The following is a 21307-nucleotide window of genomic DNA, read 5'->3' on the forward strand; positions in this document are numbered from 1 at the left end:
CCCCAAAAGCGTTCCTTGTGCGCTCCTGTGGGGAGCATATGAAGAAGGTTTAATTTAAAACATCATGCTGGGTGACACAAAGCGTGCGCAGGCACAGTAGGAACTTCCTTGTTTGCATGGGGCATGCCCCCGTGCAAAGAAGAGAAGTCGCCCACTCCTTCAGCATCAGAGAAGGTGGCATAGTCCTTCTTCTGGTACCACATTGTGGTATGGGTCTGCAGGGTAAGCTGACACATCCGCCCTTCATTTCTGTAACGAGAGTGTACATGTGCCCCTTCTTATCCAAACACTGGTCCTAGAAGATGTTGGGGGGTGGGGGCTGCTTAGAGGGGGGGATAAATAACATTTCCCAGGAGCAGGATGTATTCTAGAGAGAGGTTGGCGTATGTACTGAGACTTTGCTTTTTTCTGTGTCTTCTTTGTAGGAGCCATCATTTGTTTTCAGTTCCACCTGACGCAATGCCAACCGTTAGCCGTGGCGTTCAGCCTTTATAGTGAGTCCAGTATAAGTAGGGTGACCAGATGTCCCGGCTTTGCAGGGACTGTCCTGGTATTTGGTGCTCTGTCCTCCTTTCTCAAGATTATGTTCCCATTGGAAACTGCAGTGGTCCCGGTTTTTTGTAGTAGGTCTTCATAGCTGGCAGTCAGGAATGCACAATCTCGCACAGACGAAATGCGTTATTTTACAATTTAAGATAGTGTTAGTTTGGGATAAATTAATTATAATATTTTCTCTGAACAGTAACATGTAAACCCCCATCTCCTCCAAACACTACTGAAGTGTAGTACCTTAACAGCCATTTTCAAGCGTTAGTCCTACTTTTATGTTAGTTGCCCTGTCCCGGTTTTTACTTTTAAAATCTGGTCACCCTAAGTATAAGGGTGGCTGATCCGATAGTAAACTTGTAAAATGACACTCCCAGGTCTTGCCAATGACACAGTGGCAACATTGCTTCATGTCTTTTGTGTAAAATGATCCACGTGTGATTGTTTACAGGAGCATTCCGCCCCCATGCCCCATTGCTATCTTCCAATGCCTCAAGGTGACGTGTTTGCAGCTCCCACACATACGCGGCACTTTCTTTTTGTAGCATTTCGAGCCTCTGGCCGCTTTCAGAGTTTAATTAATCGTCTGCCGGATATGACATGTGACCCATAGCTCTCAACCATTTGTGTTGCCAAGGCGGGTGAAATCACCCGATTTTGTTTTTGGCGGGTGAGACGCCCATTGGAATGAATGGGCGTGCAGGAGGCTTGGCGGGTGAGTCAGCCCTTTACAAGTCGGGTGACACCCGCCAAAAGCGTGTGAGTTGAGAGCTATGTGTGACCCCACAGGATGTTCTTCCGCTAAACTCTTGTATCACTTGAAGGAGTCTAATGTTGTTAATTTGAAGCAGCTAAAATGGAGTCGGAGTTAAAGCTATCTTTGGAGGCTAACTGTTAACATAATTCAACATTATAACTACGTATTTATGAATGACGTAATGAAAGTGTTCTGTTTAACTTGCAAGGGTATATCCACGTTCAGTCCGAGGATATGCTTGTGACTATTAGGCCTAGGAGTGTGACATGAAATGCTTCAGATGAGCCACTGCACCTGCGCAGAACTAACAGACAGCATGTCCTCTCTCTCGCACACAGGGGGAAACAGGCCACCCAGGAGTCCCCGGGCTTGCCGGACAGAAAGGAGACAAGGGAGAAACAGTAAGCACAGCACTCTGTTCTTTTTATAGCGGATGAGCTTGTTTTATCCTAAATCACCTTAGTTCCTTGCATCAGCTTCTACGAAAATTTGGTACAGTTTTCTTCAGGAGTGTCATCATTCTTTTTTTTTCTTCTGTAAGATATGTAAGGCAAATGGCGAATTAAAGCATTTCATTTTTAAAATGTATCTCGCCCGCTGTAATGCACTGACTGAAGTCTGAATTGGGAATCCACAAATCTCATAAAACTATCAGTGTGACAGATGCTGTGACATTCATCCTCTCTCATTCTCTCTCTTGCTTCCCTCTCTCTCCCTCTCTCTCCCCATCTCTCTCATTCTCTCTCTCTCCCTCACTCCCTCATTCTCTCTCTCATACTCTGTCTCTGTCTCTTACTGTCCCTCTACCCCCCTCTCTCTCATTTTCTCTCTCCCTCCCCCTTCTCACTCTCATCTCTCTCTCTCTCCCCATCTCCCTCATCCCCTCTCTCTCTCTCCCCCATCTCTGTCATTCTCTGTTCCCTCTCTCTCCCCATCTCTCTCATTTTCTCCCTCGTAGGGCCTGATTCACAGAGCGTTTTCCAATGGGTAAAAAAGAAAAGGTCAGGCGCGCACTCTAGTTCCTAGTCATTTAATCCTTAGACTAGTAATAACGCGGTTTGATCCCAGCAATGTTAAAAAATCACAGGGTTAAATCCCAAATATGAGTTGTAAAAGGGTTAAATCCCACAAAATGTTCTAAAAATATACCAGGGTTAAATCACAACTGCCAGTTCAAATGCACAGTAGTTCTGCTCCTCCAAGTACTTTCGAGTCTCCAACTCTCTTCAGGAAGGCTGTGTTTCTTTTCAGCTGTTGCCAATTACTTTTTTAATTACAGCCTCAAGGAATTCTGGTCTTTGTAGTGATGGCACAATGTTTTGTTCAGGAGGCCAGGAACTAACTCCCCTCCAAACACACACATCTTACCCAAAATTTGGGGAGGGGAGAAAACAATGATTATGGCTCTCCAAAGTGAGGGCATGACAACCCCCGGTGCTGCTGCCTCCAGGACCCAGACTTCCTGCAACATTAAGTAAAAAAGAAAAGGTCAGGTGCGCACTCTAGTTCCCAGTCATTTAATCCTTAAACTAGTAATAACAGGGTTTGATCCCAGCAATGTTAAAAAATAACAGGGTTAAATCCCAAATGTGAGTGGTAACAGGATTAAATCCTACAACATGTTCAAAAAATATACCTGGGTTAAATCCCAACTGTCAGTTCAAATGGACAGTAGTTCTGCTTCTCCCAATATGTTCAAAAAATATACCAGGGTTAAATCCCAACTGCCAGTTCAAATGCACAGTAGTTCTGCTCCACCAAGTACTTTCGAGTCTCCAACTCTCTTCAGGGAGGCTGTGTTTCTTTTCAGCTGTTGCCAATTACTTTTTTTATTACAGTCTCAAGGAATTCTGGTCTTTGTAGTGATGGCACAACGTTTTGTTCAGGAGACCAGGAACTAACTCCCCTCCAAACACACACATTTTACCCAAAATGTATCACTCTTTCAGAAACTGGTTTCCTTCATGATGTGTTCTCTTAACTTGTTGGTTGTCTCGTTATTTTCATTTGTTTTGTCCATGCCCTTGTCATTTACTGCTACTGTACTGTTCAAATCATGTATAGCGCTTTGGAAAAAGGCGCTATATAAATGTTGAAATAAATATACATTTTAGTTTTAATAGGAATGTTAAATATGTTGCAAAGCACATATACATTATTTTTTTATAGGAGGTTGTGATTCCGAGATGTACTTTCTTGCACCCTCATACTTTACTATTTCGGAATACACTTGTGAGAAAGGAGAATGGGACAAATTACACTAGCCTGCTTTGCAAACAAACAAAGATCATTTTGTAAACATAAGAATGATTGCAGATCTTTGTATTTAACAAATAGGTATGTGATTAATTGTATGCTTGGACCACCAAGTATATATGGCCCACACGAGTTGGTGCTCATTTAATTTTTCCCAACACTCGCCCTAACATCATCACGTTTGTAACATTGAATGATATATAGTTATTTATTTATTTATACTAATTCAGACACCCTCCGGATATGGATCTGAAGATATCATGGTTGTCACTGTTCTACTCGAGTCGTGGGCCATTGGAGGATGTTTCTTTTCCTCTTAGCTGGGTCTCAGTTGAAGGGGGGAGTGCACGACTAACCTCAGATAATGTATAAGTATACTCAGGATCATTTTCATAAATGGTGAACAATTGCTCCAACAAAAAAAATCAGTGAAAAGCAAATAACTGTTAAAATAGATAACCTCTTATAATAGCCATGACCAAAGCAATTTAAAATGAATTCAATAAAAATCGAAGATGCTTATCCAGTGAATCTGAGTTTCATTCGATATTCACTGAGGGTCAAATGATTGTCCAAATATAAACCGTTTTTCCTTTGACAGAATATAATTTGTCCAGTACTAGTCACTGTGGCAAAAGTGTAGTCATGATGAGGTTTTGATAAGGCTTGAAAGCAATATCCCTCATTAAAATAGGGTTTTCCTGCATATGCTGATGTTTTTTGAGAATCCATGCTTTATCCTGTCTATGAAGACGGCGGCCTCTGGAGGGGAAGATGCTGAATGTCTTGTTGGTGCAAGATATCACTGGTATATTAATGAAGAAAACGATGCGAGGAGAAAGAAGGAACGATTCTTAATGAGTTATCATTTGTTCCTGCAGTGCCACACACATATATATCATGGTGGGTTTAAAAGGGCTTGAAAAAATCTTTTACCTGAAATGTGAAAGTAGGAGAATCCATTTGAGCCGAGTCACACGTTCCACAACTCCACCTAATAGCTATGACAGGAGGTTTTTAATTGAATTTCATGGGTTTTTATTAGTGCAACTTAACCATAACGTCCCTTTAACAGAGTTATTTCAATGAATATATATATATATATATATATATATATATATATATATATATATATATATATATAGATTAGAGGTGTAATATTTATAATGTTGCAATGTTGGATAGTAAAATGGTGAATGCTTCCGTATCAGACTTTTGCATACTGTGCAACATGTAATAACTAGCTAATAATGCATCACTTAATACATAAGTGTACTACTACACACAACACATAAAGAGACCACAATGCATACAAATATGAGCATATACAGGGAAAGTAAAGTAAGCAAAAAAGTAGCAGAATTACCAGAAAGCATTCGGAACCTAACTGATTATCTTCATGCACAGAAATGATTGCTGTGTTTCAGACCTGCTTCTTCCCCTATGTATATGCATCATATGATGTGACTGAACCCTAAGGAAAGTAGTGTAAGAACATATGAGAAGGGGAATGTCTACAAATATAGTACCTTTTGATTTTTTTTTCCTGACTGTCAGTGAAGAAAACCACTTGGCCTAGATATGTCAGTGAACAAAAAAAGAGGCTGCCAGACATGTGATGTCATCAGTGATGTCCTCAATGACATTTGTGATGTCATCTTTGATGTCATGGTTGTTAGTCTTAGCAGTGCTCGGTGGTGGCGTGAGTTATGGTTGCTTATCTTACCATAACTGGCGAATTTCTGAGGTTTTTCGGTTTTACTTCTAAACATAACGTCCCTTTAAACAATGTGTTTTATTGAATTTCATAGATTTTTATTAGTGCAACTTAATCATAACGGCCCTTTAACACTTTTGTTCAATGAATTTCATAGGTTCTTATTAGAGCAACATAACCATAACGTACCTTTAACAAAGTTTTTTCAGTGAATTTTATAGGTTTCTATTGGTGCAACTCAAGAATTCCATGAGTTTTTACCAGTGCATGTTATTTTCCTACAATTTACCAATATAATACTGACCTCGATATAGCAATGTTTTTGTCCAATTTACAATGTTTCACCTTAAAGCTCTGCCATTTCCCACCTTTTAGCACCATTTTAACAATTCTATACTTTTTCCACTGTTTTTGCTTCTGTCAACATCCGCGAATGTCTGATGTCATTGTGGAACTTGCGGACAATGCCACATGACCATGTGCTTGCGTGCGGCATGATGACGTGTCCATGAATGCGTTTGCACTTTGCGGTCAGATCCTTGCTTTGAGGACAGTTCGGAACTGCATTTTCTACTAATCTAGGAACTTTCAAGCTCAAAATGTACCCTTCCACAGCTCCTACACCTATTCTTACTCATTATCCATTAACAATTTAGGTAGGTGATAGCTACTTAAGGTTAGTTCAATCCACACTGGCAATGCTCAATGAGGGATTAGCAGGTTGAAAACGAATTTTAGCAGTTCAAGCAAAAGACGGCTATCTTTGACAGGAGCAAATTTTTCAATTTGCAGCAATTATTTCGAATGCGTCGAGCACGAGTATGGAATAACTATAAGAAAGTCGTTTGTAGGCTTGTTGGAAAGATTAGAATCTTAGCTTTCACATGAAAGTTAAATCTCGTCCCTAGCCCACACGGTTCCAAAGATACGGAAGATTTTGTGGAGATAGATTTTCAGAAATGAAATTAAAGTTTCAGAATGACAGATGCGCTGTGGAAGGTTTTGGATCAACATGATGGACACACAATTCTGTGATGCAGTTCTAGATAGGTGGAAATGGTTTAAATTAGATTATTTTAAACTAAGAGATTGGTTTGCACAGTTCTGGCTGAGTACTCACACTATAAATTTGGAAATAGGCCGTCAAGGTCTGATCAGGTTTGGACTGGACTCCTGGCGGGTGGTTCTGAAGTCACAGCTCTCTAGGTCAGCTCTGCTCTGCACTTCACAGCGGTCTGGTCTCTGGTTCTGGCAAAAGTTCTTGGCACTGCTGAAAAAGTTCTGAAGTCTGGATTCTACGTTCTGGAGATGGTCCTTCTGGATATTGTCTGGTCCGGCAAAATGCTTCGCAAGAAAGTGGAAGTGAATCCTTGCCTGTCCACTCTTTTTATGTGTCTTGAAAATGGGTTTGTGCGTGGGCGTAACTAAGCCTGCCCCTCACAACTTATCATTGGCCAAGCTCTCCTCTCTCCCTTGATTGGGGGAAGGAATGGAGTGTAATCAGGCATCAATTTTATGGCATACAGGAAGAACACTCCCCTTTGCATTTACTTAGAAAAATCAATTTTACCCAAAACACATATTTCCCAGATACACAGTTTGTTGAAATTACATGTGCACATTGCAGATGGATTAAGGTACATTCTTGCCCAACTCTGATCTTTCTAAGAGCTTGGTTTAAGAAATGACAACATTTTTTCATTTTTGGTAGCTTTAGCAACATTGGTTTTTCCTCAAAATTTACACAGACCTGCACCCCTTCCCTGAGCATATTACTGGAAATTACTATGTCTCTATCCTAAACACAGTGTCTGCAATATTAATAAATAGTGGGGTTCGGTCCCAGAACACCGCACAAAGTGGAGTTTGGTCTCAAATCGTGAGGGTATTTTCCATTTTAAGGACCCCCTTCTGTTCACTGCACAGTTCTGCAAGACAGCTCTCCTGTCAGGATTTATAGAGCGCCAGCGCCGGTTAGTGTCCAATGCCGGTACTGCACCTATTTTTGACAGCTGTCTTGAATTAATACATTTCAAAAAGAAAGGATTTTACTTGATAGTATATGATCCTTGCTTGACATGGCATTGATGTGGATCTGCAGCAGAGTAAAGTAGAACACTCAATCAGAGTTGGATTTTTGTTTGGTGGTTCCGGGCCCATGATCTTAGCAGTTTTTGACATTAATAAAACGGATTTTGAACAGAACCATCTTTCTTTGCACTGGTGGGTGGCAGGTCAGGGAACCATTTTTGTGTGCGCAAAATGGCGCGGTTTTCCCGGATTCTGGCGCAAATGTGGGCTTTTCCGCCATCTAGGATTTTCTAAGCCCACAGCACCAAATGTTGCAGCATAATAGTTCAAACGTGGGTCAAGACCCAACATCATCCCCTGTCCACCTACCCCTCCTATTAGTGCTTGGTACCACTTCCTCATTTCTTTCATCACTGTACATTATAACCTCTCCTGCAAACATTTCTTTTTTTAAAAAAAAAACAAAAGAAAGGTTCCTTTACTAACCACCTTTCACAGTTGAAAAACAGAAAAAAAAAATCTTATAGCCTCTATCTACTTTACATTTTTCAGTAAAGTACATGGACTCAATACGTTTTCCCAACATTTCCATTAGCATTTTGTGTTATGCTAATGGGAATAATGTGACGTTCATCCCCCGTTCCAGGGACCGGAACGGGGGATAACGGTCCGGCAGCCCAAGTTATTGGCCCATGCGAAGTGTGTCTGTGTGCGCCCTGATGCCTGCGGGCTTCGGCGTGTCATAAATAAATAAATAAATACATAATGAGGGCTCTGGACCTTTATCCTCCATTGCAGCCCCTGCAATGGGGGATAAAGGGCATTAGCACCCCTGGTAGCCAAAGCGGGAACCCGGGTGCTTAAAAATAGATTTTTCTTCCTACAGCGGAATGCCTGCAGTGTCCTGCTGTAGGAAGGAAAATCCTTTTCCAAGATGGCCACCATGGAAATAGAAGGCATAGCTCCGTACAGAACCCCTCTTCCCTTTCTATGGCAGCCTGCAGAACCCTATGACTATAATACTGCAAACACATTTTTTTCAAGCCTATCCCATTTTCGAATAACTTTATCACATAGCCGGTCCCAGGTGGACATGGGCACTTTAACACCATTTCTACGTCCCTCGCAGTCATGGCCAGTAGCCAGATTTCCAGGTCATGACCTTATACCATGACCCAGACAATCTGGCCACTGCCCATGGCCAAAGGCTATACCTCAGTCACCAAAAGTAAACACCTACTCAAGATGTCACACCCCCTTCTCTTTAATTTCTCAAAGCCACTCCTTCATACCCCAGACTTCTAGGCCTCTCTTTCAACCTCTTTTTCCCTGCTCCCTCAAGCTCCACAGGCTCTACTCCAGTCTACTGTCTCCATGTCCATCTCTTTCTCCTGCCCCTTGTGTTCATATGTCAAGCCAGCTCCAAGATGAACCATTCATCCTAACTCCCACAGCCTTCATGCACAGACCGAGCCTTTTATAGGTCATTTGGCGCTGCCTTCTAGCCTCTCCTTGGGTAGGGTGAGTCGGGTCTAGTATCTGGATTTGGGATTGGCTATCAGGCTCAACTTCTGGTGTGGCTTACATGTCTGGATAACTTGGAATTGTACTGTCCCTCCTCTTCGGTGGTCCTCCCTCTGCCTGCAACACACTGGCTCTATCTTCCTGTTTTTTCTTTCTCTGGATTAAGGGGACAGATATGTGTAGATATGGTAGTGGGAACTTTCTATTTGTACTTCTGTGCATTTTAGTGGGACTCACTTCCCTTTTCTTGGGTCAATGGTATAGGGGTTAGCTGATGTGGATCTATCTTGTTTACAGGCCCCTGTCCTGATGTGGCACTTGGAGCTTGCGAGTCCCGTCCCTTGGTGGTCCTCACTCTGGTTGTTACACTTTGTCACTGCCCTCTGTGAGGGCTCCCTTAGTCTATTTCTTCTTAATTGTTTGTTTGTGGAGTCTTGTGTGAGGACTGCGTCTCACATTTCCTTGTCTAGCTGAGGTCCTTCTCTTTCTCTCTGTAGATTTCAGAGCAATTTCAGCCCCTGCATAAGGGAGCTAATTGTATAGCCGCTGCAAGCTCGGTGGGACCCCCACTGCTTCATTCCTTTTTTGGGGCACAAGCATCTATGGATGCCTTGTAATGAGCCCCTCACCTCTCTATGTGGAATTTGAGGGGTTGCCAGATGATCCTGCCCATGCTATCGGTGAAAAATCCTTAGATGCTGTCCCTTCTACCGTCGGGTGGACCCTATCCATGGGGCCAGGGCGGTGCAGCCACAGTCCTATAGTCCACCTGTAGGTGGTACATTGCGGGAGGATCACATGGGGAGGGAACCCCCTTATGAGACGAGGGATGATCTGTTAGGGATAGCACAGTATCCACCCACCCCTTTACAACCTCCCTCACCCTCTTATCCTATGCAGGGTAACCTAGTCCCACATACCTCTATTTACATGTGTAAGGTAGACCATTCCTCCTCGCTACCTTATACTGAGGCATGGAAGAGTAAGGACTACCCATGGGAATCCCATAACAAACTGGGATGAAGAAGAATGCCAGTATCCCAGTAGAGAAAAGCAATAATTTGTTATGAAGTTCATTCATCACCCGTTTTTTTCTGCTGAGTTTTTTGCTGCTGATTTTGTGCCGCAAAAATGCATAGAGACATATGGGGGAGCTGGGTAAAGGGATATAAGGGGTATAGGGATGTGGGGACTAAGTTTGAAATGGCTGTGAAGGGGGGTTTGTGGTGGCAACCCCCCCCCAAAAGAAGTCTATGAGTTTTTGCAGCAAAAATTTGGCAGCGAAAAACTCAGCGGGAAAAAAACAGGCGATGCAATGACATAGAACCAATCGTTTGACTGAGATGAAGAAGAAGCGAAGAGTGCGGATGAGCACCACGCGGCGCCAAGAGGAGCAGACTAATCAATATGGACATTCTATTAGCATCTGGGGTACAAAAAGGGAAGACATGTCAAACAGGAGGTCAAACCCTCGCAGGAGGAACCGCGAGATGCCGAATGAGACGGGATGGAGGAGAAAAGACTGGAACGCTGAGCCGGAAGCAGAACACTCGGAGTCATCCCCCTGGTATTGTTGCACACTAAGAAGGAAGCCATGGGAAAGGGAGGCACTTCCTCCTGGCATTTGGGAAGCAAAGAACCCAGGGGAAGCGAGGCATTCCCCCTTGTCATGTGGGACATTGAGACAGGGAAGGAAGATATTCTCCCGGACATTGGAAACCTTAAGAGGAACCAGGGGAAGGGAGACCCTACGCCTGTCCATTTTCAAAAAACTTTAAAATCCTCTGTCCAGAAGAAGAGTCATTTTTCTGGACCCAGCAGAGATTTATCCATAGTTGTTTATAAGGGAAGGAAATAGGACTTGATACAACGGTGGACATTTATGATTTTAGGCCTTCTGGCAATCTCTTTAGTTTATTATTTGAGGAAGGGAAACCCCTTTTAGGATTAGGGATAAGTAGGTTTTTCCCTTTTCTTTTGAACCAAGTAAAGTTTTATAGCAACCTCTGTTCCACCTTTGTGACGGTCTTGTACTTCTGCACCTTGACATGCCCTAGGTCTAGCATCCTGTCACTTGTGTCAGCACCAAGCCCCTTTGGGCGACCGCACCATCCACCAACAAGGACCGTCAAGAGACTTTGTCACACCCATTAGTAATCAAGAAAAATGTGAAATGGTGTGCTTGTGAGCAGTTTAGGTTTTTATGAGCAAGATATATGTCAAAAGTGCAATGCTTTGAAACTTAGTACAATCATTTGTTTTACCATTGTTCACTTAACTCTTCAATAATTTGATTTGTTGGCGATGGAGTCTAAAACTAGCCTATAGCAAAAACGACATCACACCATGTCCCCATGCACGAACCAATCATAGACAGAGCAACACTATTTCCCACAATATATATAAGTATGCATATATATCCATCTAGCAACATTATACCAGTGTACACACTCCTCTGCACGCCCACACATATGCGGGTGCGCGAATAAGAGGATATTTAAAATATGCTGTTGATAGATAGTCTCTATTGTGTTCCTGTCAAGCTTTTATCCAGTGCCTTTTTATTAACAACCTCCAGTCTTCAGATTCATAAGACATTTTATTGAGGCATGCGTTTGTATTCTTTTGTTATTTGCTTTTGCATTTAAGCAATCATACGCAATAAAAGACTCCTATGAAAAGCAAAAAGAAGTAAGTGCTATTTGCTGATGCATCTTACAAGTTCCCTTTGTTTGAAGTGCTGCATTGGCATGCAATAGTCCACAGCATCAGGCAGCTTGCTGTATGCAGTGTATCTTTCGATTTATGAAGTTTCATAGGGAAGTTTGGTGGCCAGAAAACTCAGACTGCAAATACTGATCATTCAATGCTCCCACCCCATGAAGATCCCTCTGAGGTGAGGATTACCATATGTAGGCCTGGTGCAGTTCCAAGGCCAGGCACAGACGGCCTGCCAATTGCACTCAAGTGACATGTCATACAGGGGAACATGCAGGCGCTTCCCCTGGTCTGTCCTGCTCTCTCGGCTTTTGTCTTGCAACGCCGGCAGGTACAGATGTTATGCAATTAAGCAGTGACCACCCCCTTTGTTTGCAGTCAGTGATACATTTATTCGAATGAAACAAACATCCATCAAGTCAATTCATTACATTGCATGAAGAAACATACACATAATATGCAGAATCGATAAAACCTCATGCCTAAACATATTAAAAAAGCACAAAATACAGATTTAAAAATCAAAATACCTACAGCATTCTAACCCCTTAAAATCCCCCCTTTGTTTGCAGATTACATCATTTGCTCTCGAGGCCGGTCATTTTTCACGGGTTGCAAGCAATTTACTTTCCTCATTTGTTCTGAACGACTGATGCAAAATGGGTCCCCCGCAGTGGTAAATTGGTACAAATGTAGCTTTGTAACAGGTGAACCATAGCAAAAGTAGTCCCAGAACTAACATTGATAGAAGGGCGCTATGCAGCACCTCTTATATTACATTGCACAATTGTCTGGCAGTGCTTCGACATTGTCTGGCCCTGGCGCAATGTGTGTACACTGTCCGTACCTGTTAGAGTAATTCAAAGCCATCCCGAAAACAGCCTGCCAGAGGAGGCGATTATTGTAAGAGATGACACAGTTGAGAGGCAGAATGGATGGTGTTGCCAACAAAAGCATCCCATTCCTCAGGATGTGAGGAATGATGACGCGCTGCAGCTGGTCTAATGTGTCATTGGCAGCTCAGTTTTCACGCGCACAAGTGTGGATGACGCAGCCCATGGCGGCTGCAAGAGAAGCTCTTTACAGGAAGTTGGGAAGCATGTTCCCTCAAGCAGCACTTAAGCTGTGTCACGCCCAATTAATAGCAAACGTTTTTTGTGGGGGCAAGCGTGGGGCCTTCGCACCATAGGTTTCATTGAATTGAAAATAACTTTTTTAAAGGCCACTGGGAGGGAATAATTAAGTTGCCAACCAAATGTATTAGTGCATAATTAGACAAGCGTGGGCTGAAGAAGGGATAATTTGTGTGAGGAAGAGACCCTGGCCACAACTGTAGCAGGATGAAGGGCTGTCCACCTGCAGATATTTAATTGAATATCTGTTGCATTGATGCAACACAAACTATATCAAACATGCAAGAGAGGTTCTGCGCGCAGTGGATAGGTAAGCATGGCTTTTCAGTCTAAAAAATATTCTGTCAAGAGTTTATTACCAAAATTCGGATCCTGTTGGATAAATTGGACGTACCCTGGGAGTTCTATGGTCTAAAACCAACGGTGATCAGGTATCTGCAAGCAACGGTTCCGGACAGACCCCTAACATACCTTGATGTGATAGTGGACCACCGGCTTAGACAATGAATACCCCAGCTGGGATTACACCAACTAGACATGCTGGAAAATGTGGCCCACTGGAAAGGCAATTCATTCCTGTATTTGCGATACCCACCTGCCATGGGAATTATACATGTTTTTAATAGTGCTTTGAGGAAGAGGTGGCTTGTACCCGTGCTATGGGAAAGCAGCTGTGTTAATTCTAGGGAGGCTGCCATCTATTTGCGGAACCTGGAAAATAATCAAGTTTGTTCAAATTGGTTATCTATGTAAAAACGCCTAAAGACTTAGAAACACCAAGGAGATTCAGTGATATCTGATATGATATGCTAAATCACAAGTGTTTCAAGGCACTGCAAAGCAAGACAAGGGAGACAATGGGAGGACAGAGCAAACGATCTTACTACTCCTTGTGTCATTCAGATCATGCAACTGGAAGGTGAAGGTAGAGGAGAAGTGCCAGGGGAATAGAGGGGGGGGGGGTAGTGCAGTAGGGGAAGCCCTAAGTAAATACAACCAAATGCCGACTCTGGGTAAGTGCGCAGAAGGCAGGGGACTGTAGGGAGGCAGATACAGTACCTAAGTACAAGGTAGGCACGGAGACAGTGCAGGGGCTACTGGTCATGTCGGATACTGGTGCCCAAGGTGTTGAGATGGCAGTCAGGCAACCAGTTAGCACAGCATGCAAGTATGTCAGCAGGGGAGAGAGAGAGAGAGGAAGCAGAAGTGAAAGGGAAGGTCTTGAGCTGCTTCCGGAACCTGAGGTCGTTCTGCTCAAGTTTGAGAGAGGCATGGAGGCTGTTCCAGAGGGAGGCACCAGCCGAAGAGAGGGATTTACCACCCATTCTCTGAGCGAAGGAAAGTGTTTAGGAAGAGAGAGTAGGATGTAGTGTGGTTCCCGGCCCCAGAAAGCCTTGTGGGCAATGCAGAGGGTCATGAACTTGATCCTTGCAGCCACCGGGAGCCAGTGGAGAGATTTCAGGGCTGGAGGGATACGATCCCTGGGCTTGAGGCCAAGGATAAGTCCTGCAGTCCTGTTCTGGATTAGTTGCAGAGGGCGAAGAGTAGAGGCAGGTAGATTTAGAAAGAGGCTGTTGCAGTAGTCCAGCCTAGAGAGAACCAGGGCTCTGGTGACAGTGAGCTTCTGGGAGAAAGTGAGAAAAGGAAAAATACCTCTGAGGAGGTGCAGCTGGTAGTGGGACTTCTTAGAGAGGTCCGAGATCTGGGGAGAGAAGGAGAGGGTGGAGTCGAAGACGCCAACAAGGTTTTTTGCCTCGCAGGAAGGTGCAGGGAGAGGGCCCAAGGAGGGCGACCAGAGTGAAAGAGGGAAAGTGGGAGCAGGAGTCCCAATGCGAAGGATCTCTGCCTTACTGGCATTAAAGCAAAGATTGTTGGAGGCGCACCATTCCTGAATCGTGGATAGACAGTCGGGAATGAGCTAGAGAGGAGAGGAGGCTGAGGGGAGCCTGAAGGAGAGCTGAGTGTCATCTGCATATCACTGAAAGTTAGCAGAGAAGGTAGAGATGAGGTAGGCCAGAGGTGCTAAGTAGATGTTGAAAAGCCAGGGTGAGAGGTTAGAGCCCTAAGGAACACCACATGTGGATAGAGAGGTGGGGGAGAGAAAGGACCCAATTTAGACCTGGGAGGGTTGGTCCAGGAGGAAGGATTGGCAGAGGGCTTTTTAAGGGCAGAGCGCACAAGGGAGTGCTTGAGTGCTTAAGGAGGAGGGGAAAGTTCCAGTGGCAAAACAGTGAGTGCAGAAATCGGACAAGGCTGGAGCGAGGGTGTCACTGTGGTCCCTGATAGTTCTGGAGGAGCAGGGGAGCACCTGTTTGGATGACACTTTCATAGATCAGACTTGTCTAGAAACATCATCGGGTGTGAACACAGGGAAAGAGGAGAAAGGAGGAGGAGTGGGAGAGGTGGCCGGAGGAGGGCTGAGAGAGATAGAGGGAGAGGAGGAGGAGAGAGAGGACATGATGTCCTGAGTTTTAGTGGTGAAGTGAGATGCCAGTGCTGTGCAGAGGGTCTGTGAGGGAACAGGAGAGGTGGATACTGCAGTTGTATTGGCCAGTCCCTGCAGATTTGAAAGATTTCGACCATGTTGTTAGAGGGTGCAGAGACACAGGCTTGGATGTAAGCTCTCTTCTTGGGCAGGACAGAGAATCTGTACTGTCATTGGAGCAGGCAGCATGCCAGTTTGTCAGAGGATGCGCCTGATGCCCTCCACTTCATCTCAGACACCCTATACTTGTGTTTTAGGCGTGATCGGAATCATACCAGGAGTTGCACTTGGAGGCAGTCTTCTGACGGATCGTCATGGCAGGGGCTCGGAAATCAAGAGTCTTTATAGATAGAGAGATGCAAGTTAGAGAAGGCTGGGTCAGAGTGTGAGGCAGCCACAGGCATAGGAGGAGAGAAAGTAGCAGCGAAAGCCTCAACGGACACAGACTTCATGGGCAAGATGACCAGAAGGTAGGTGGCAGTGCTGGGCTCGGATTCATCTGGGGGACAGAGAGCATAAGGTGGGAAGAGAGCAGAAAGTGGTCAGTCCAAGAGAGAGGAGTGGTGAGTGGGTTAGAGAGAGGGATGTCTGAGGAGATGAGAACATCCAGGGTGTGCCCGGCAGAGTGTGTCGGACCCGAAGGTAGAATAGAAAGAGAGACAGTCGCAGAGATTGGGAAATAGCCCTGAGGAGGGGTTAGAAGCATCCAGATGGATGTTGAGGCTTCTGAGGAGGAGAAGTTGAGAGGTAGAGGCAAGGAGAGCTGAGGAGAGGTCAGCCCACTCAAAGAGTAGGAGGAAGACCTGGCTAAGTGGCCTGTACATTTTGGCCACAGTCAGAGAGAGGGCAGGAGTTGCTCACTGGAACATCCACTGAGCTTTGAGATGCCTATTTTGTAGTGAGTCTTACTTCCAATTTGTGGTTATTGATGATTCAGGTTTTAATGTTTATTGTACAGTCAATCTCCGAAAGGGGATTGACTCGAATTCTTTAATCAAATTTTATTAAAATTCTCAATTTTTCAGATTGTCTTTATTTATTCTTAAAATAGCAGAGGCTCTTGCCGGTGTATTTCGGACTGTGTCCTTCCTCAGGGCGGGCTCTAGAAAAACATTGACAGTGTGGGGTTAACTTCACCCCTGGTTCCTTAAAATTCAAACGAACATAGTGCATCTGAACATTCACATTGCAGAAATCATTATTCATTACAACATAAAGTGACGCATACCTGCCATTGAGTTGTGTGCTATATTCCTTGGACAATCTTTCTATTCCCAGTTATATGCAACAATCTGAGTTGCTGCCAAACAAACGTGTCTAGCACTGCATGTAGTGCTTCTGGTGAACCTCATCAGTATTTTGTTTAGGCCATTATGCCACTAAATACGGGGGTGATATCCTACAAAAAAATCTATCAAAATGACCATGCTTTAAAAACATGTCATATGCCTCCTTGTTTAACTACTTACACAGTGATGTGCCTAGTGATTACAGTATATTAGCTTACCTATACTCAAAGAATGTTGGCTGCACTAGTTCTTGTTTCAATGAATGGAAACACGTTGTCATCCATGTTAAATCCCATTCTCTTTAAAAAAAACAGAAGGGACCGCAGTTCAGTAATTATCAATCTGACTCGAGTAATCTACATTGAATCTATAGATTCGGCATGCAGTATTCACTTATTATGTACTGGCGTAAAGACCTTCTCCAAGTGTCCGCGGCCTTGTAGTTCCCAGGGTAACCGCAGTTCCCCCTGGCAACAGAGCACTATGACCCGTGAGCAAACATTAAATGTAAGATGTCATCACGTGTCAACGTGGTGACGTGGATGCGCGGTGGCCCATAGTGCTGGGAATTGTAGTTCTGTGGTCCATCGGTGCCACAGATTTTACTCTTGCTCGAGCCATTAATAGGTGAATTACTGGTGTAAGATAATTGATATGAATACATATACGTGCTGAGTGTATATATTACCGATGTGGTATATAACAAGGATGGTATCTTTACGATGTGCCGATGCATAAAGCAATGCTCCATTAAAGTATGTTTCAAATCTTATCCATATGGTGCTTGCAATACGTGATGTGGGAATCACTGTTCTGGGGTTACTTATTTGTTTTCATGAAGACCTGGCAACATGACATTTATATATATGTACAGTGGAGTGGCATGGCTCATTGTTTATTCCACATTCTGATGAAAGTAGGGATATCTCATCTCGTGGTGAATATAACGTTATTTCAGTAAACTCTATAATCCTGCTCCTGTAGATATTACATTGTATCCAGTGCTGACACAAATTTTCAATATGTTTGTATAACACTTTATGCAAATGAATCCCATTTTACTAATTGTGCATACAACCTCTATGGCATGATAAAATTCCTCTTTCCCCAACATACATTTTCTATTTACAAGAATCTCCTGTTTGTCAGACTACTCGAATTGTATGTTGGCACGTGCTATTTAACACTTGGTGGACTCATGCCCATTTTGTCAAGTATCTGCTTTACACCATCACATCATACAAAGTTCATAAAAAACAGACTAAGTCCAGCTCTTCGTTCAGACCCAATGATGAAACAGTCTCAAGCCTATCTATCCAAAATGCTCACGCTGTTCAAGTTTTTTTGTTATGTTCATTCATAGATCTTTTGTTCTGATGACTTCTAAAATTTGGAACCGTATTTGCGAGAGCTGATGTTTGTGATCTTGAAAGTATATTGCTATGGGTGAATGGCGGTTATTCCTTCTTATATTAGATTTATGCTCATTACAGCGAATGCGGGCCTTGCAGCTAGTTTCTCCAACGTATGTGAGGCCGCATGGGCATTTAATGGCGTATACTACATTTTGAGATTCACATGTAGCATGATCCTTCAATTGAATCCTTTCTCCTGTACGTGAATGCGTTATAATACTGCCCTTAATCACATTGTTACAGTTATTACAAGAGAGGCATGGATAAGTTCCTGGATGTTTGCTGTGTTGTCTCTTTGATTGATATGGATTAGTCTCCACCAGAAGAGAAGATCTTTTAGATTGTGGCTCCTTTGAAAGGCTAAGATTGGTTTGTTCAAAAAATTACCCTGTAATTTTGTGTCACATGATAGCAATGGCCAATCTTTCAATATTGTTCGCTTGATTTTGTTAGACTGAATGTTGTACTTGCTTACAAACACCAGCGGTGTGTCGGTGTCTTCGCTTTTAGGTGTCAACAGTTGTTTGCGTTCCTTTTGATTAACTTTCTGTTTTGCATCTTGGAGTTCTGATTCCTTGTATTCACTTGATTTGAATTTGTCAAGCATATTGGATGATTCAATTTCCCAATTTTCATTAGTGTTCACGATTCTTTTAACTCTCAGTAGTTGGCTGTATGGTAAACTCAAAATCGTTGATGGTGGGTGAAAACTTAACCTGTGTAGAAGGTTGTTTCTGTCCGTCAGTTTGTGGATAATGTTTGTTATAAAATTAGGTGCTGATGGTGTGACCTGTACGTCCAGGAAATGTAGACCTGGATTTGCAATCTCCGAGGTAAAATGTATTCTTGTGTCGATTGTGTTGAGGTATTTCAGAAAAAGATTTAACTGTTCTGCTGTGCTTTTCCAAATCAAAAAAATATCATCTATGTAATGACCCCAGTGTTTTATGTATTTTTGCCATGCTGAGTGATCGTCATGGCAGGGGCTAGGAAATCAAGAGTGTTTTTAGATAGAGAGATGCAGGTTAGAGAAGGCTGGGGCAGAGTGTGAGGCAGCCACAGGCATAGGAGGAGAGAAAGTAGCAGCGAAAGCCTCAACGGACACAGACTTCATGGGCAAGATGACCAAGAAGGTAGGTGGCAGTGCTGGGCTTGGCTTCATCTGGGGGAAAGAGAGCGTAAGGTGGGAAGAGAGCAGAAAGTGGTCAGTCCAAGAGAGAGGAGTGGAGAGAGGGTTAGAGAGAGGGATGTCTGAGGAGATGAGAACATCCAAGGTGTGCCTGGCAGATTGTGTTGGGCCCGAAAGTAGAATAGAAAGAGAGACAATCGCAGAGATTATGAAATAGCCCTGAGGAGGGGTTAGAAGCATCCAGATTGATGTTGAGGTTTCCGAGGAGGAGAAGTTGAGAGGTAGAGGCAAGGAGAAATGAGGAAAGGTCAGCCCACTCAGAGAGGAAGCGGGTGACCTGGCTGAGTGGCCTGTAAATGGTGGCCACAGTCAGAGAGAGGCCAGTACAGATAGAGAGCCTGCAGACCAGGCATTCGAAAGAGGAGTAGGCCTGTGTAGGAATGACAGAAGCAGGGATCCACTCCGAAAAGATCAGGGCTGCTCCACCTCAGGGATGTTTGGCTCTGGGTTTGGAGACGATTTTGTAGCCATCATGGAGGAGAGTGTCAAAACTCGGGACAGACCTGGGCGTGAACCATGTCTCGGTGAGACCGAGGACATCCAGATCACATTCTTCAAATAGTCTGCAGATGTCAGAGGATTGTTTGACAGCAGAGCAAGAGTTGAGAGTCGAGATGTGGAGCAGATTATCACATTTGAAAGACTTCTATGGAGGGGGTACAGGCTTGAGGTACGCCCTGTGGAGGTCGTAGAGGGGCCTGAGATTGGGCAGAGGAGAAAGAAGGATATGTTATAGTAGCCAGAGAGGGTGAGGAGGGTGCCGGTGAGGTGGCGGAGGAGGGAGGTGGCAGAGGAGCCATAGAGGTGTAGGTAGGAGCAGCAGAAGAAGGAAGGAAGTTGACAAGACGTGGGAAGCGTCTATCAAAAAAGGAGGAAATTGGACCAGGACGGTGCTATTCAGATAAATATTAATGATGATCTTGGAGGAGTGGAAGGAGGCCAAGAGGAGCCCCCACCGAGTGCCACCATAAATGGAATCTGTACGGAATATTGGGGTGTGTATTTTTATGTTGTGGTCCTGAGCTGTACTTTCCTGCACTTGCAGTCTGATTTCACTGGTGCTTCAGGTGTTTCTACATGGAAACCACTATTGTGATAGAAGCTCACTGTCTCCATAGCTCTGGTTCTCTCTAGGCTGGGCTATTGCAACAGCCTCTTTCTAAATCTGCCTGCTTCTACTCTCTGCCCTCTGTAACTCATCCAGAACAGGACTGCGAGACTTGTCCTTGGCCTCAAGCCCAGGGATCGTATCTCTCCAGGACTGAAATCTCTGCACTGGCTTCCAGTGGCTGTGAGGATTAAGTGCAAAACCCTCTGCATTGTCCACAATGCCTTCTGGGGCCTGGGGCCTCAATACCTTCAACACTCTCTTCCTAAATATCTTCCTTCTCGAGCTCTTAGCTCATCTGCCCCCAACTCTCTCAGGGTCAGTCGATTCTCCAATTGATATTTATATTTTATTTCTATCACGCTCGTACACAAGTGTTTCAGAGCGTGAGTTGGTGGTAGATCTCTTTCTTTGGCTGGGGCCTCTCTCTGGAACAACCGCCCTGCCTCCCTGAAACTTGAGGAGAACCATCTCCGGTTCCGGAAGTACTTCAAAACCTTCCTCTTTGCTTCTGCTTTCCCTCCTCCTCTCCCCTGCTGAACTCCTGGCTGAAGCTTTATTGGTTACCTAGCCACCCTCTGATCTCGGGCTCAGGCCCCCTCCCCACCAGTTACGCACCTGCACTGCCTCCCTGGCAACCCCCGCACTTGGACACTGTTTTCTGTTATCTGTACCACCTGATGTCTGCACTTACCCTTGCACTTGCCACTAGCTGGCCCTACTTCTCTTATTATTTTATTTATTCTATTACCCAATGTAAAGCACTGTCCCCAGCCCCCTCCGACTCCGCACTTTTCCTCTTCCACCTTCCCCTGCACTTGAGAGATCTGAATGACACTTGGCCTAGTAGGATCGCTGTCTCTGTCTTCCCTCTGTTCCCCCTCCCTTGCTGCGTTGCGCCTTGAAACACTTGTGTATAGGTGCGTTATAAATGCCATATCATATCACATCATATTGTGCCTCCCTGGGCACATAGCACTTTTACAATGAATGGTTCATGAGATTAAAAAGCATCTTACATTTGTGATTTTTTGTAATCTTTGTAAAGTATTAATGGAATTGTATTGCAATGCATTGTGGAATTATTTTCCAAAATAAACTAGTTTGATTGACTGACCCATGCTGAATGGCAATGTGAT

At 44.1% G+C, this 21307-nt stretch overlaps 1 protein-coding gene across 3 annotated transcripts in view; it reads left to right on the plus strand.

Moving 5' to 3' along the window:
* Nucleotides 1-21307, plus strand: part of COL19A1 (collagen type XIX alpha 1 chain) — a 2241461-nt gene that overhangs the window by 1811948 nt on the left and 408206 nt on the right. For all 3 annotated transcript variants that reach the window (XM_069606203.1, XM_069606204.1, XM_069606205.1), the window contains exon 20: nt 1642-1704. In XM_069606203.1, coding sequence (XP_069462304.1) covers nt 1642-1704 — 63 coding nt within the window. The remainder of the gene's footprint in view (nt 1-1641; nt 1705-21307) is intronic.

The sequence above is a fragment of the Ambystoma mexicanum genome, chromosome 4p (genome assembly GCF_040938575.1).
Source record: "Ambystoma mexicanum isolate Mex_15411 chromosome 4p, UKY_AmexF1_1, whole genome shotgun sequence".
NCBI classification, from domain to species: Eukaryota; Metazoa; Chordata; class Amphibia; order Caudata; family Ambystomatidae; genus Ambystoma; species Ambystoma mexicanum.